The 14714-nt window shown below is 47.1% G+C and overlaps 1 protein-coding gene across 1 annotated transcript; it reads right to left on the bottom strand.

The window, feature by feature from the left end:
• Positions 1 to 809: 809 nt before the first annotated feature.
• On the bottom strand, positions 810 to 2112 carry LOC121837372. Its single transcript, XM_042292981.1, has 2 exons — positions 1615 to 2112; positions 810 to 1427 (listed from the first exon to the last, which is right to left on the bottom strand). Exons 1-2 carry the CDS (start codon positions 2110 to 2112, stop codon positions 810 to 812), a joined length of 1116 nt encoding a protein of 371 aa, XP_042148915.1.
• Positions 2113 to 14714: the final 12602 nt, after the last annotated feature.

The following is a 14714-nucleotide window of genomic DNA, read 5'->3' as shown; positions in this document are numbered from 1 at the left end:
TGGGCTTGGCGTGGCGCCGAGTAGGCTCCGGCCGTTTGTGCTGCCGAAGTTACGGGCGTGTCACCCCGTGTCCGTTGCAAATATAATCGCCGTACTAGTGAGCGTATTGGGCGGCCCCCAGTCGACAATTGGACGGTGGACATCCCGTGACTCCGATAGATTTCAAAATGATTGACTGGCCGCCCCAGAAGGAGAGGAGGCGAGAACCTTTAATGTCGCGCGACAGGGCGGGAAATAAGATTCGATCTGGGGTACTTGGAACCAAAATATCCTAGGAGCGTTGTTGTTCTGATGTACAGTACCGCAGTTGTTGCGCTTTCAATTAAACGTTACTCCCCCGCCATTTAAAAGTCTACCACCGTCGTAACGTGTCAGCAGGACCAAATAAATTTATATATTATTTTGTTTTTGCATCTTTCGGATACTTTCGCTAATTTTGCGATACATCTAAAACTGCTGAAAAATATGAAGAAAAAAAGAACGCAGAACTTCGCGTAGCCTTAACTGCAAAAGAATCCCAATATTTATTTTAGAAGCATGTTTTAAGTACGTTATTGCTTTACTAATAGATTTATTGGCAAAAGCAAGAAAAGGCTATGGCAGTAATTAAACGTCAAGGATAAAATGTAATCACATACAACAATCAGTGATTGGTGCACACCAGAGCAACTGTTTAGACAAAAACGTTACGGAGAAGGTTTTCGCTTTTGGCACCTTTCTCGACGTCTTTGAAAGTGGACAACTTGATCAGCGGAAACCATGACACATTTATTCACATCATGTGTCACTCAATGACTGCTGAAAAACTGTTAAGTAGCCGCTGGGAGCACACCAGTGCTCGCGATCCTGTCCACGTAATTGCAGACGTCCTGGTAGGTGGCAGCATTGCCGCTGGTGAATGAGGCAAAGGCATCCATTTCTGCGTGGAGCCTCTCGTTTCTTGCCGAGACGAAGCTTGATGTAGGTCTTGCCACAGCGAGCGGATCAAGCAGAAGAGCTTGAATTCGATTCTGTGCGGCATGCTGCGCAACCTGAAGGAACTGAATAAATTCAGTCAGGTCGGGATGGCGACTTGAAAGGCGACTATGCAGGCCGTTGTGCCACCCCTCAACTACGTTCGTCGTCCTTGGACCCCGATTTCCAAACTGTCCCCAAATCTCTCTGATAATGCTATGGGATAGCCAGAAGTTCCTGAAGTACCGGATGAACTGGTCCAGGCGAGCGGCATTCAGCTGGGGTAGATTTGGTTTCGCTGCAAGAAGGTCACTTGAAAACAGCACGTGGCAGTGGTCCGGAACGAAAGGCAGGTGACGAATTCTGACGAACCTTTTGTTCACCTCAGGGTCGTCACGGCAAAGAGCCCTGAGCCCCAGTTCGTCGCGCTTGGTGTTAATGGCTTTCGCAAAGTGAAATGCGCAGCCACGTACCTGGGAGTAAAACGAGCGAAAACATCTATTGGAGCCCACACATGTGTGGTCACAGTTGCAACAAACGGGTAACTGAATCCTAGATATAGTACTCTGCCACCTTTGGCTTCATTTATCTTTTATAGATAAAAACGCCATACTTAAGTTGTTCACTTACTCAAAAACAATACTTCAGAAATTTTCTTACCTTCGGAAATCGCGCGGTGGTCTTGAAGACGTTCATCACAGCCTGGATAGCTGCGGACTCGTAGTCGAAGTGCCACGTGGTGGAGGTTGAGAGGCCACCGACTCCCTCGAACTTGGTCTCAAGTGAAGTCTTTAAGGTGCCGAAAACAACCTCGTAGGCCTGAACGTCGCATGACTGCATCAGAGCATAAACGATGGGATGCGCTTCCCGTTTAACAATGGCATGTGCAGTGTAGAATTGCCATGGGCTGTGAAATTCACTGGGGTTATATTTAAAATTGCCGTCCGCAAGAATGAATTCAACATTGAGAATCACTTCCAGGTCTTTTTCAGCATAAAAAAGCAGGAGCCGTCTCCTTTCCGTCTTCACTTCCAGTTGCAAGAACTCTTGGAAGTCGTTGGTGACGCGAAGCTCCGCGAGAATAGCGTTCAATGCGTTGCCCTTTAGTCTGTTGTGATGGCGATTGCGTGAGAGGGCTCCTCTTGGACGTAAATCCATATGCACTGTTCATGTTGGCTTGTATGCCATCTTGGACTTCATCTCCGTACTCACGAAACCTTTCCTGGATGGACGTCACAGCCTCGTCGAATGCCTCACGGGGCCTCTTGCGGCTGGTACGTACATCCGTACAGACTTCGTACATGAATCGCTTCGCAAGCACTGCCGTCGCATCGGAGTCCTTCTCTGGGCTGCAGCTGTGCGGAGTCATGGGATTATCAGGATCGGACACCATAACTCCGCTGTTAAGCGTGAGGTGCGCTACTGGACATTTTTCCCCGGCCACCGTGTGCTTGCTGAGATGAAAGCATTTGATGCTTCGATAGTACTCGATGCTAGGATTTTTTAGGTTGGTACTCTTGGACGAAAATTCAAGAACCCCGTTGGGCCAGCGACGGCTTTTCTACTGTATGACCGGCTTGCTTGAGCGCTTGTGAGAAGGCACTAACGTTGGGACACCCAGGTGCCCAGGATTCATCTCGCTGGCTCCGCGAGTACGCTGCAGCCTGTAATCAAAACGCGACACATACAATCAGACGAGGGGCACTTGAAACTTCGAATTACACTTGAGAAACTTGAGCCTCTCATGTGTCTTGAAATTTTCAAATTATAAGACCTTACTTCTCTGCATAAATAGCTAACAGTGATTATTTGTATACAGCTCAAAGTACATAGGCATAATAACTACAATATTTTAGATGCAATTACAGTACTTTGGTGTCGCAGTAGATACATATTAATAATCGACCGATAAAAACAACACTCACCGTATTTGCGTGTCAGTGATTTGGACAAGACGAAGCTCAGGGTTCTGACAGAGGGAGGTGGCGAAATAGCAGTCCTTTATATAGCCATGTGAGATGTCGACCCGGAACAAGCATTGTTTGTAAGTGGATGGTTTCGTTTGTCTGCGGTCTGAGGTTTGAACCCACTCAGGTGGTGTTGTACCATTGTTATATTGAACGAAGAACAAAAGCGAACCTTCCTACACTGTTAGCAAGTCCCGTGTATTTGGCGAATATTTGGGGTGAAAAACACGCTATTTACACAAATTACCATCAATTTACACGATGAGTAACGGATAATTCGTTCAGAAATCATGCGAGGTGGTAAAAAACGTGTTTTGGTTCGGTCGTACACGCATGACCATGTAGCCGACCTCGATAACACGCATCGCCCCCGGCGACGACCTCGGCATTGCCGGCTATTGAAGCACCGGAATGCTTGGGGAAACACTTGGAAAGGACCGTCGAGACAAATGCCGCGGAAAGAAACATGTCTCGGAGACAGATATGCACCAAAAGCAATTGCGCCATGTCGCAGGACGTTTGCGAAACCCACGCTTACGACGCTTATCGTGCTCGCCCCCATCTTCTGGTCGATGGCAATGCGGGTTCCCTCATGTCGCCCATGTTTGTATTTAGTTTAGGGGTCCTGATAACAGTTTCTTAGACACCACAAATAAAGTTATGGGTCTAATTATTCGTTCCAAACAGTTAAAATGGATATAAAAAGCGTGTCCTCGATGTGAACACGTGACATTGCAGTTGGTTTCGTTTTTGCTTTAACCTTCAACTGCAAGCGATCTGGCCACGGCGCAAGCGCAACGCCGATGCACACTGGAAGCAAGCGCCGGTTGGCTTTCGTTGTTTTTGTTTGACCGGAGAAAATCTGGCAAGTACGCATGGCGCCGCTACTGTTTTGGTTTGACGGGACGCGAGGAGCTTCGCATAGAGTTTCGGAGAGTTGAAGACGTGACCGGAGAAGTGCCCCTGTGATGTTCCTGGAAGACGGAAAGTAGTATTCGTAATCGGCGTGTGTGCTTTCAAAGCGAAGGGAGTCACAGGGTCCACGAGTTCGCAACCACAAGCCAAGGTTCACGACAGCGCGGCGTTGACTTCGGCGATCTCGTTCTGTTTGGTGCAACCCGGCGATGCGAAAAAGAGCTGAAACATTCGTCGTGTGTGGTGCGGTGCTTTGTATTCCGGGTCTGTTTGAACCACGTTTTTAACACGGAGCGCAAATTGTTTGTTGCGTGGTGGAGGTTCAACGGGTACAGTCCCGTCGTCGTCAGCTGATCCGGTCCAGCTGGTCCGGGAGGACGCAGCGAGCGTTTTTAAAAGTAAATCTTCCTTCGTTCCGTTTCAAACTGTGGAAGTATCCCGACACATACCGTGAGTAAGAAGCAGCGGGCGTTTTCAACAAAATTACGTTGTTTTAATTGAATAATGACTCCGGATTGTTGTCTTAAATCTGCCGTTTTTTATGCTTCGTGTTGGACTGCATTTGCATAGCGACGCACACCGCTCGAGTAGATGATTCGGTCCTGCAACGAGTTTGTTGCGCCAATCATGCGGCGTGAATAAATTAGGGCAAGGTTTCCTACCTGCCCACAGATGCATGTACTGAGACCATTCTTTATGTTGTGAACGTAGTGCTCTTTTTTTATTTTGGAAGACGCGTTGGTGTATTTATTATGGTACAATCACTTGAGAGTTGAGAAATTGCAAAGCTTTCTCAACTTTGTCTCTTTCTCTCTGGCACTGCCCTGTTTCAATTTCAGTAGGCATATATACTAGCAGGTACAAACTGCTCTAAAGCAGGTAAAAAACTGGAAGCTTAGGACGGTGCGGACTCCGTGTTTCGCGCTTTTCGCAAGGTGACAGGGTAAATGCTTTTGTGAGATATGCGGAATATGCAAGCGATTTTGTTATGCCCGTCGTTTGCGTCTCTCCAGCAAAACGAATAAGATTATCTACTACAAAGGCGCAATCACAAGCCAAGATTTAAGATAGCAGTCGTTTGCTTCGGTGATCCGTGTAGCTGTATTTTACCCTGCTCTCTGCAACATCGTGTCATGACGAAGAGCTGGAACGGTCACGGTTTCTGCTGGCCTCCCGGTTGACAGAAACCCGCGTCGCCCGCATCGGCACCGAGTGCGCTTGGGCTGTTGATGCTCCAGCCTTTCATCCGCGGCTTGTCGCCAGCTCATCCTGCTGCTCAACGGTGAGGAAGCGGCGAGAGTAACCTCGGAAGTGAATGTAAATCCTCGTTCATTCAGTTATCCGGTGTCAAAGTGTGGAAGATGTCCAACGTGTACTGAGGGCGGGAACTACGAGCGTTTTGCCTTGCTTTTATAACCGAAACCAGACCAACAAGATAACTGCCTTGCGTACTCTAAAATGACGGAAGCAATAAGTTTCAACAGGTCGAGTACGTCACCGGGGATGTAGGCGAGACGGTGCACACTGTTTAAACGCTTGCAGTATCAACAAGTGGTACCAGGAAAGCGACGTCAACAGGGAAGGAGCTCGCGATTCAGCGTAATGCACTGCTACGGGCCCGTGTATCTTCAAAGTTCGGGGTGGTGGCAGTATAAAAAAAAGACGCATCAGCGCCCCACACCAGTGTTCACGAATAACACCGGTCACAAACTCCGAAGCCCCACCGCTCTTCTCGACACCGACACGACATACGACAACAAGCTGCATCAAAACGCCCCAAAAGTGAAGGCGTCTGCTCCCGTACTGCAACTGCTGCAACTAGCGGAAGTGAAGTGTTGGGGGATGTCCGGATGTCGTTCACAAAAATATATAAAAAAATGCTTTGCGCAAGGATCATTTTCATTTATTATTGTATACGTAATGACAAAATCCCAATAATTTGTTTTCCTATCTGATTCAAGCTAGTCGGACTGCTCATAACACTGGTCAAGCAAGAAAATAACAAAAATTTGAACTTTTTCATAACCGGTTTGAGATTTATTGTTAACATATCGTTATTTATTGCAACGGACTAACATTATAGATTTTGCCTCCATACTTTTTAAATGCAAACAGTTCTAACACACGGCTGTCCATTGCGCCGTGTTTTGTGTATTCTTCTATAAATCTGTAATGGTCAGCGACCAAAGAGCTTACCCTCACATGTCAAGCTTATATGCGCCGCGGGGAGAAATGGATATCGAGTAGGAAGTGTCGGGCGTAGTGTCGGTTGTTGTTTGTGTACATGTCGGTGCTGTGTAGCTGTGCGCTGTGTTGCCTGCGTTGTATGTAGGGTTGCTGTGTGGTCGTGGTCGTTCGCAGTGCAAACAGACTCGTCTTTTTTTAAAAACAGGCCGCTAGAAATCTCGATAGGTGGCGCAAGTTACCGCCCGATTCTAAATAGTTTGCTGAAGTTATTTAGCCATGTAAATTCGGCATTCGTTTTTTTTTTTTTTGTTGTTTGGCGGTTTTTACCGACACCGCCGACCGCCGACAACGCACGTACGTACCTTTGCAAGAAGCGACGTCCGCCGCTTGGAGACTTTACTGTGTATAAAAAACATCGAACGAGAACTAACGCGCCCTGTGTGCTTTCAATTCGGCTGAAAGGCGCGCGGCTCGCTGGGCTCGTCGCTCGCCTGTTCTCGGCCGCTGGCCGCCATGTTTCATAAGGAACACGCTCGAAACGGTTTTGCGGAAGGCAGACACGGTGTAGCGTGTTAAGTTTACACAGCACCTCATGTGTAGACGATAGCATGCGATAGCTTGCGATGCCGATCCCTCTTCCTAAAAGCAACTGGAGGCTTCCTTCGAGCAAAACGTCGCCACAGAAAGTCTCATCGACCCCGACGGGTACGAAAACACTTGACTGCGGCGGTAGGTTCACGTGGTTTGCGAGGACTCGTACCGCGGATGACGTCATTTTGGGGTCCTCCTGTGGTGGAGGAGGTTTTCGAAGCGTCAGCCGGTTTGCTCCGAGGTCGATGACGGCGCCATACTCGCAGAGAAAGTCCATTCCGAGGATAATGTCCCTCGAACAGTCTTGCAGAACGACGAACTTGACAGGGCACGTCTCACCGTGGATCTAGACGCGAGCAGTGCATCTCCCGACCGGTGTGATGAGGTGCCCTCCGGCGGTTCGTATCTGAGGTCCATCCCACGGCGTCGTGACTTTCCGAAGGCGGCGGGAGAGCCTCCCACTCAAGACTGAGTAGTCTGCTCCAGTGTCGACGAGCGCTGATGCGTCGTGGCCGTCGATGACGATGTTTAGGTTATTGGACACTGTTGCAGGGGCGTGGTTTCGACCTCTGGTAGCGTTCGTTAACTTGTGTCCAGTATTGTATGTTTTTCTGCCATTCCCCGTCCGGCAGGGGGCCACGGTTCTTGTTTACCAGCGATGAATCACTTCCGCGTTTGTCGTTCTGGATGAACCAAGATTCCAGCAGCTTCCTCGGTCCCCACCTTTTATCCCCCTCCAAGGTCGATGCCTTGTCAATGTCAAATTGATGTCCTGACGTCCATGCGGGTCGACGAGTTCGGACTTTGTAGCCGAGCCAAATCCGAAAAAAAAACGAATCCACGAACGATGGATACTGCCGGCGCTTCCGCTAGCACGTCAAGCACCACTGAAGGAAAAGTGAGAAGCATATCGGAAAAAAATCCAGCGATGGACGCAGACAATTAGGCCTCATTCACACAGCCGGCGTCTCGCCCCGTCCCGGCGAAAGCGCCGTGGGCGCCGTGCCAAAAACGGGACGGTGCGGAGACGGAGGAATGTTCGGACCAGCGGCGGGCGGAGCTGCTGGCGATGCTGGCGGCTGTGCCCACTTAGGTGCTTCGGTTTTTAGAATGTGGCGGGAGATGGAAAACTCGACGCTGAATGGCTAATGGTGATGGTGATGATGTTGACTTTCAACTGAAGCGCCACTTTATGGTCAACACCCAAACTATTTTCGCGAGTTTAAACGTCATCGTTGTTGCACGTGAAGCGGTACGTGTGAACGAGCACATTTCGCGAAACTTGAGTGTCGCGAAACTGTTGCGCGCCTAAAAGATTCATCGTGTGAACAGACCATAACAGTGAAATCCTTCTTTTTTCACCTTCATCGTGGGGCGCTACCTGTTCAGCCCTGGCTTCAAGAAAGGAGAATATTTGTGCACTGGTCGGTCCATTATCTTTTTTGCAGGAAGCCCGAATCTGTAGAACATATTTTTCTCGACTGCTGGGACACAGTGTTTCACTGGGATATCATGCTGCGTACTTTAAAAAAGAGCCTCCCAGTGTCGGCGTATGGCACCCGGTTTCTCTGTGTGTAACGGGACGGGGGCGTGTCCTATGACACGATAATGATCTTGGCCCTGTATAAAATGTGCAAATGGAAGATGGCCGTTCGCCATGCTAACGTGGACGCTCGCCCAGTTCGAGATTACTTTATTGAGAGTATTGTTAACCTACGGGAAGTGTACAGAGCGCTCAGCAAGCAGCCTGACTGGCTGCCAGCTCTGGACAGACTGGTCGCACTGAGGGCTTTTTAACCTAATCGCGCCGGATAGTGCTTGCCGGACACTTTTGATCGTTCGCTAACTTGTGTCCAGTATTGTATGTTTTTCTGCCAAGCAGTTAAAAAAAAAAACTTGGTTACCTTTGTTGGTACAGCGCTCCCCCTGCAATGGAGAGGTCCTTGGTTCGATACCCGGACCAGGCGGATTTTTTTGTTCGCGCACAAGTCACCTAGCTGTGTTTGGAGATTTGTGTTTGTACTTTGTCCCTCTTGTTCTTCTTCTCCAGGGATTATTTTCGTCATTCTGGTCCAGCTCGCTTGCAACTTTGCATTTAATAGCATTATAATATATTGCATATTTTTGCACGCGTACAGTCATGCACAACTTCAGTGTCAGCGCAGTAAATGTCACCTGGAAGCCTTCGTTTTTTTTTCTTTTCTCCTAAATGAAAATTTAAACATCTAGTATATTTCGTGTTTATTTTATAAAATGTGACAAAAATATTGTGCGAACATTTTAGAAAAATGAAGAATAGAAAACGTCTGTACTGCTTCCAAATTTTTCAAATTTCCTCGTTGTGACGTGGATTCACCGTAGGGGAAAAACAAGTTCGTCCTAACATCCATAGGTGTCGCTTAGGCTTCAGAAAAAATTACATTTCTTGGCTGGGTTCATCTCAGACCCCAAAGGACAGTTGAAGGCATCCGCGAACGGCTGAAAGTTTTTCATAAATTCATTGCACCGGTCCTGAATATCGGTTTGGCATGTGTTGGGGCAGACCGTAATAAAAAAGACCTGTTCCGGGCTGTAGTGCTCTAGAAATTTCAAACGAACGTCGTTCCGCACTGCGACGGCTTTTTCATAAGCCGCATGTGTAATATCCAGAGCAGGTAAGTGTGGAAAGACGCTGTTCTTGATATGAGGAGGAGGACATGCCTTGCTTTTTCTTAAAGACCCACAGAACGCCTTTTCAACGTAGGTCCGTTCCGTGTGGGACGACTGGGACGCGTTGGCGAGCAAATCGTGTGCGTCGATGCAAACACCGTGCGGGTCAAAAGAACGGACGAGCAAGTCCGAGTACCAAAATCCAAGCCCTCCGTATAACATTGATTTTGTGCCCTTCAAGTAGTACAGTGGCGGTGTTAAGATTGTCAGGTGCATCAAGATGGAGTTCAGGTAATAATTATACTCAAATAAGCGGTGACTCTCCAGTTTCGAGAAAGATGATAGCCGATATCTTGTTCTTGATAGGTAACGTCGCGTTGCGATACGGGTTTTGATCCAGAAATCGAGAAATGAATTTGCCTTGTTCGGAAATTCCTTGTACATTTCCGTGACACTCTCCGAACTTAAACCTTTTTCGAGCCACACTTCTGTAACCACATTCTTGATTTTTGTTATGATCTTTTTTCGCACGTCCTCCTCTATCCACTTCGAAGACGAAACCCTGGCAATGGATGCCTCCTCTATTTTTCCGAGCAAATTGTTCACGCTTCTCGTCGTTTCTCTTCCAATACTTTCTTGCGAAGGTACTCGTTAAAAGGGGGTAGTACACAGACTCCACACCTCTCGCGCACAAGTCAACTCTCTTCTGGGCCGCCTCGCCTCGGCTGCCATAGAAGCCCACCAGCGCTTCCGATATTGCAATAATGCCACCGAACTGAGCGAACCACCAGCTTATGTGGGCTATTAACTGATCGTTACTGAAGCGTTCCAAAATTCCGCTCATTCTGTCAAAGTGTCTTTTATCGGTGATGTAGACCGTTACGTCCGCGTGCAGTGGTAGGGCGGTTTCAAACACCTTTCTTAATCCTGTCAGCCAGTCTTGATATCGCGGCAAAGCTTTTATTGACGTCACGTGAGGCTCCCATGTAATCGGTTCTCTTTGGAGCTCGCTCACAACCTGCTCTTGCAGATGGAAATCGTGCTTGGCTTGGATTGCGTAAAGTGAGGCATCCTTTTCTGGCGCAAGCAGGCTGAACACGAAGCTCCAGTAGATGGCGTAGGCTGTCACGCTGTAATGGGCCACACTTCGATGTTGCAGGTGCCAAATGCGCGTAAGCGCTGATGGACTGATCTGTATAGCCCTGGGACGGGAATCATAAGTCGGCAAGATATGAACCATGAACCAAAAGGGAACGAGCCAGTTGACATCAAGGTCTATAAGCACGTGAAGAGCGCTGACGTTCGCCGGAGATTTGTCGGGCCAGGACAGCCCTCTCTGAGTCATAAAGTTCCGCAAAGATGACAGCACCTCCCTTTGGTCCTCGTGTGTCCTATTCATGCACGATGCGAATTCTGCTTTTGCCTTGTTGCCGGCCTCGATGACTGAAGCGTTGAAGTTATCGCTTTGTAGTGCGCTGGTGATTTCTTTCAACCATTTTTGGATGACACCATCTGTTACGCCTCCTGCGGCGATATTCTGATTATTTTCGGTCCAGGCCGAGCAGACAAAAGCGCTGAAGTTCTTGCAAGGATTCAGGTTGCGATTTAGCATCTGGGTGATTCTGTAGGCATAATCGAGGCAGTCTTCGGTGTCACACACATCAGAGTGCGAGACTGAGCGTGATTGGTGGAGTCTGAAGATAAGTACCATGATGATTAAAGTTAAGGCAACCAGAGTTAAGAAAAACATAATTCTAGTAATCAGCATTTCGTGCCATGACAGTTTGTTCGGTGATCTTGCCGCCTGCGGGGAGTCCACCTTTGAAATTGAAACGAGAAGAAAAACATTACTGAATTAGCTGGCACACCTCATTACTGTGGACAATTTTGTGATTAATTAAGAAATTATTTTGTAGCCGTATTCCTTCGGGCATACGACCCAAATTAAGATTGCAACTAGGGACGGGTAAAAATTGTGAGTAGCATAATAACTAAAATCTACCGTCTAAAACTTTTTTTAAGTAAACGTAATAATAAGATTATTATATCTTATCGCATCAAATGACTTAGCAAATCGAACGATTTGAAGTTTAAAGTTTATTGGGATTTTCACGGGCCAAGAACGGTAGGGACGTAGTGGCAAAAGGCATTTCTGCCTGACTAGGTATCTACCCCCTTCGGCATACAGAAGTGAACAAGGTGGCAAAGTATACAGCTTTGTAGCATTAGTTTCTGCTTCAATATACATGCCTGTGTAAGCAAAATACGTTTTTAATTTACATTTGACGTTTATATTTGTATTTGTTAAATACAGGCAAAGTACATCAAAAGTGATATTTGAACCCCCGGACTTCAGCAAAACTACGAGATGTAGTAACTCATTGAAGAGACAAAAGAGCAGTCGTCACGAGATTGTGTACTCTCTGTTTTGCAAATCGATGGTTGCTGCCGCGGGATTTCCTTCAAAGAAATGTGCACCTTCGTGCCTGGCCTAATAGACGTCCTAGTATGACACGTTACGGCGCGTTACGAGTTACCTTGATTTTGTGATACAGTGTGGTAGAGAATTTGAGAGAGAACTATACAAGGGTGGTTTCATCTCAACTCAGGCACGGACTTGGGGTCGAATTTTAAATTTTGATGAATAAAATATATGTTTTGGGAAAGACCCCTTCTGTTACAGGGAGTGCAAGCTGCAAGTTCGGGCGATTTTTTTTCTCTAATTTATGGACATTTTAAGCAGCCGAGGTGCAAACTCGCCTTTTTTCTCGCCTATCGGAGAAGTTATGTGTCACATCCTTTCTACGTTTTGAATTTTTTTGGAATTGCATTCTAACTTTTAAGGCCACTCTCAGAATAGAGATTATTTATGATCAATCATTTTATTGTGATTATTTATATTCACTTTTGTTATGAATAGTGTCAAAGTGTGTCCCTGCGACAATATTTGTCAAAGTTTGATAAATTCTTCCGTGTAACCTATTTGAGATATCACAACATATTTAGTATTTTCAAAAGGCTAAGAGTATACACTTTCCGTTGATAACAAATTTAGCGTTGCGTGTAAAGGAAAAAAAAACGCAGTGCATTCTCGTAATCAAGACCATTTCAAAATATTGGCAAATTGGAGGTTGAATTTCTGAAATAAAAACCACATTTTATTTGGCTGTTTCTTTTTTTTTTTTCTCTGGCTAGCTATTTCAGTACTTTATAATGTAATATAAATGCAAAGGCAAGGCTTGTGAGAGTGAGAGCTTGAATACTAAAAGCCACTGCACCGCGGTTACAAATCACCGCGCACTGAGTTCGTGTCCTAGATCAACGCCAGTGCGGCGCTAATATTTGATGATACCTTTTATGCACTCTGTGCGCAGACCTCTACACGCGCCATCAGTGTGTTTGATCTCACTTCAGAGCTTATCTTAGTCAAGGAACGCGGGAAAAATCCGAACAAATACAAGGAACACATTCCCCATGGTATAGTGCCGTTTCAAAGGCTGTTTCATAGAGAAGGTTCTAGGTCATGCCTTGCTTACCAGATGTCGGATGTCTCCGATGTCCTCCTGTTTCTTGGTGACTCTCGCCGATCGTGAACTCCGAGCTTTCGAGGCAATCTGCTGGACGTCTGGTGTGAGGATTTGCTGCCCTTCGGCTGCTTCTTTGGTATCCGCCTGATCGTGTCCTCCGGGAACTTCTAAGCTGGTTCCGGATGGAGCTGTGATTGCGCCTGGTTGGTCACGGTATTCGCCTCCTTGTAATTTCTTCGCATTGAGCTTTGGCTTCTGCAGATATAAATTTAACACGTCGCCAATTCAGCTAAAGTCCTAAATTAATTCAACTATAAAAGCAACTAAAAACACTCTACAAACATTGGTTGTCAATATAAGCACAACTAAACCCGAGCTCAAAATACAAAAAAATAGCCTAGTGTTGTTGAAACAAACCAGAAAGCTAATCGAAACAGAAAAGAGAAACTGAGTTTCCAGAATTTTTATCTATTACTTAATGGCACGACATTTCGTGTGAGTTCAAAGCTGTATTTTGTGGAGCAAATGTGACGCTTAAAATAAAAGAAGAAAAGTTCGGGCGGATACTTCCGTTATGTCTACCTGGTGCATCTTGAAATGGCAGTCATCGGCTACGAAACCGTTTCAATCGCACAAACTAAGAGAGAGAAAAAATCATGGCGAGGCGGTTACGTTTACTAAGCTACCGTCTTCATTAATCTACAACCAAGACCGACACAAAAATTTAGCTTGCCAATGGAGGTGCCTAAGGGCTACTCCCAAGGAGGTCCCTCGCATTGTAGTACCTGACTTCGACACCAAAGGAGCACAAGGAGGGTACAAAAACAGGGTGTCAACCTCAAGGAATTCTTTGCAATGTTCAAAGTCAGAGTGCCCAGTCAGAGCTTCACTCCTTTTCGCCACTAAATGAACCCCAGCGGATGCTACCAGCAACTCCAGCGAATTCGGCTCCTTCAGCTTCTCAAGTGACTGCGCGATCCGGGAATCGCTGCATACCTTCCGGAGGCCATGGCACACTCAGAGAGCCCTAGAGTGAATCCGATGGCTTGTAGCATCCGCACCGGTTCATTGTAGAACAAAGCAGATTGCCGTCAAAGCTAGGAGTTTGAGCCGATAAATGCTGATTTGTTTCGGGAGCTAGAACGCAAAACATGAACGCATTGCGGCACAACATATCCCAACGTGCCAATGTTATTTCTATACACCGGTACGCACTTTTAGTCTTGGTCAGGTTAAGAACCCAGTAGATGGTCCGCCTTCACCACGCGCTCCCTGCCTTACAACTCTAATTGGCTGCGCTCTCAAAAAAGTGTTACTTAAAGGACGACTCCAGCCGGATATAGTGCCGAAGTTCCTACGTTCACCAAAGTGAGGAGCCGCAGCATCTCATCTTCTACATAAATTCAAAACTTACGACATGTTCCTGGTTGTTGTTTTTACCGCCATATTCCAACGCGCTGCTGTAGAAGACGACCTCAGTCAGCATACGGTTAACATTTCCTGTGCCCCTGAGCCAATCGTAAAGCCCCTCGCCCGAAGGGATTGCGTATTCCGCGGCGCCAGCGTATGAGTTTCTGCCCGTGCCTGCCGAAACGGTTTCCTCTGCTCCCTGCTCTCGTGGCGCGCTACGTGGAAGCGGGAAGGCGCGGATGGCTCGGACTCTCGGACCGCCGACGGCGCCGACGCCAAGTTGGCAAAGTCGACACGTCAGATCTGGGGGATCTTTTTTGCCGTCCACGTGTCCTACAAGGCCGTTCAATCGGAGCATGCTATAGGTCCAAGCAACGTTGTGGTTTTCGCTCGAAGCACGCACATTCATTTAGGATTTCAGTGATCAGAAATATGCGGAGGACTGGCACCCCGGATTTGCGTTAACTGTAGGTGCGGTTTAGCTGCATTCTGTGACTTTTATTTGTCTGTGGAT

The sequence above is a fragment of the Ixodes scapularis genome, unplaced genomic scaffold (genome assembly GCF_016920785.2).
Source record: "Ixodes scapularis isolate PalLabHiFi unplaced genomic scaffold, ASM1692078v2 PGA_scaffold3__209_contigs__length_174095766, whole genome shotgun sequence".
In the NCBI taxonomy this organism is placed as follows: Eukaryota; Metazoa; Arthropoda; class Arachnida; order Ixodida; family Ixodidae; genus Ixodes; species Ixodes scapularis.
The sequence above is the reverse complement of the archived record's forward strand: the minus strand, read 5'-3'. Positions and strand labels throughout refer to the sequence as shown.

Excerpts from the sequence above, each read along its gene's own strand:
- LOC121837372 (XM_042292981.1), bottom strand. The coding sequence starts at position 2,112 with ATGGATTTACGTCCAAGAGGAGCCCTCTCACGCAATCGCCATCACAAC. Across the intron at positions 1,428-1,614 it reads CCACCGCGCGATTTCCGAAG|GTACGTGGCTGCGCATTTCA; the intron begins GTAAGAAAATTT and ends TTTTACTCCCAG.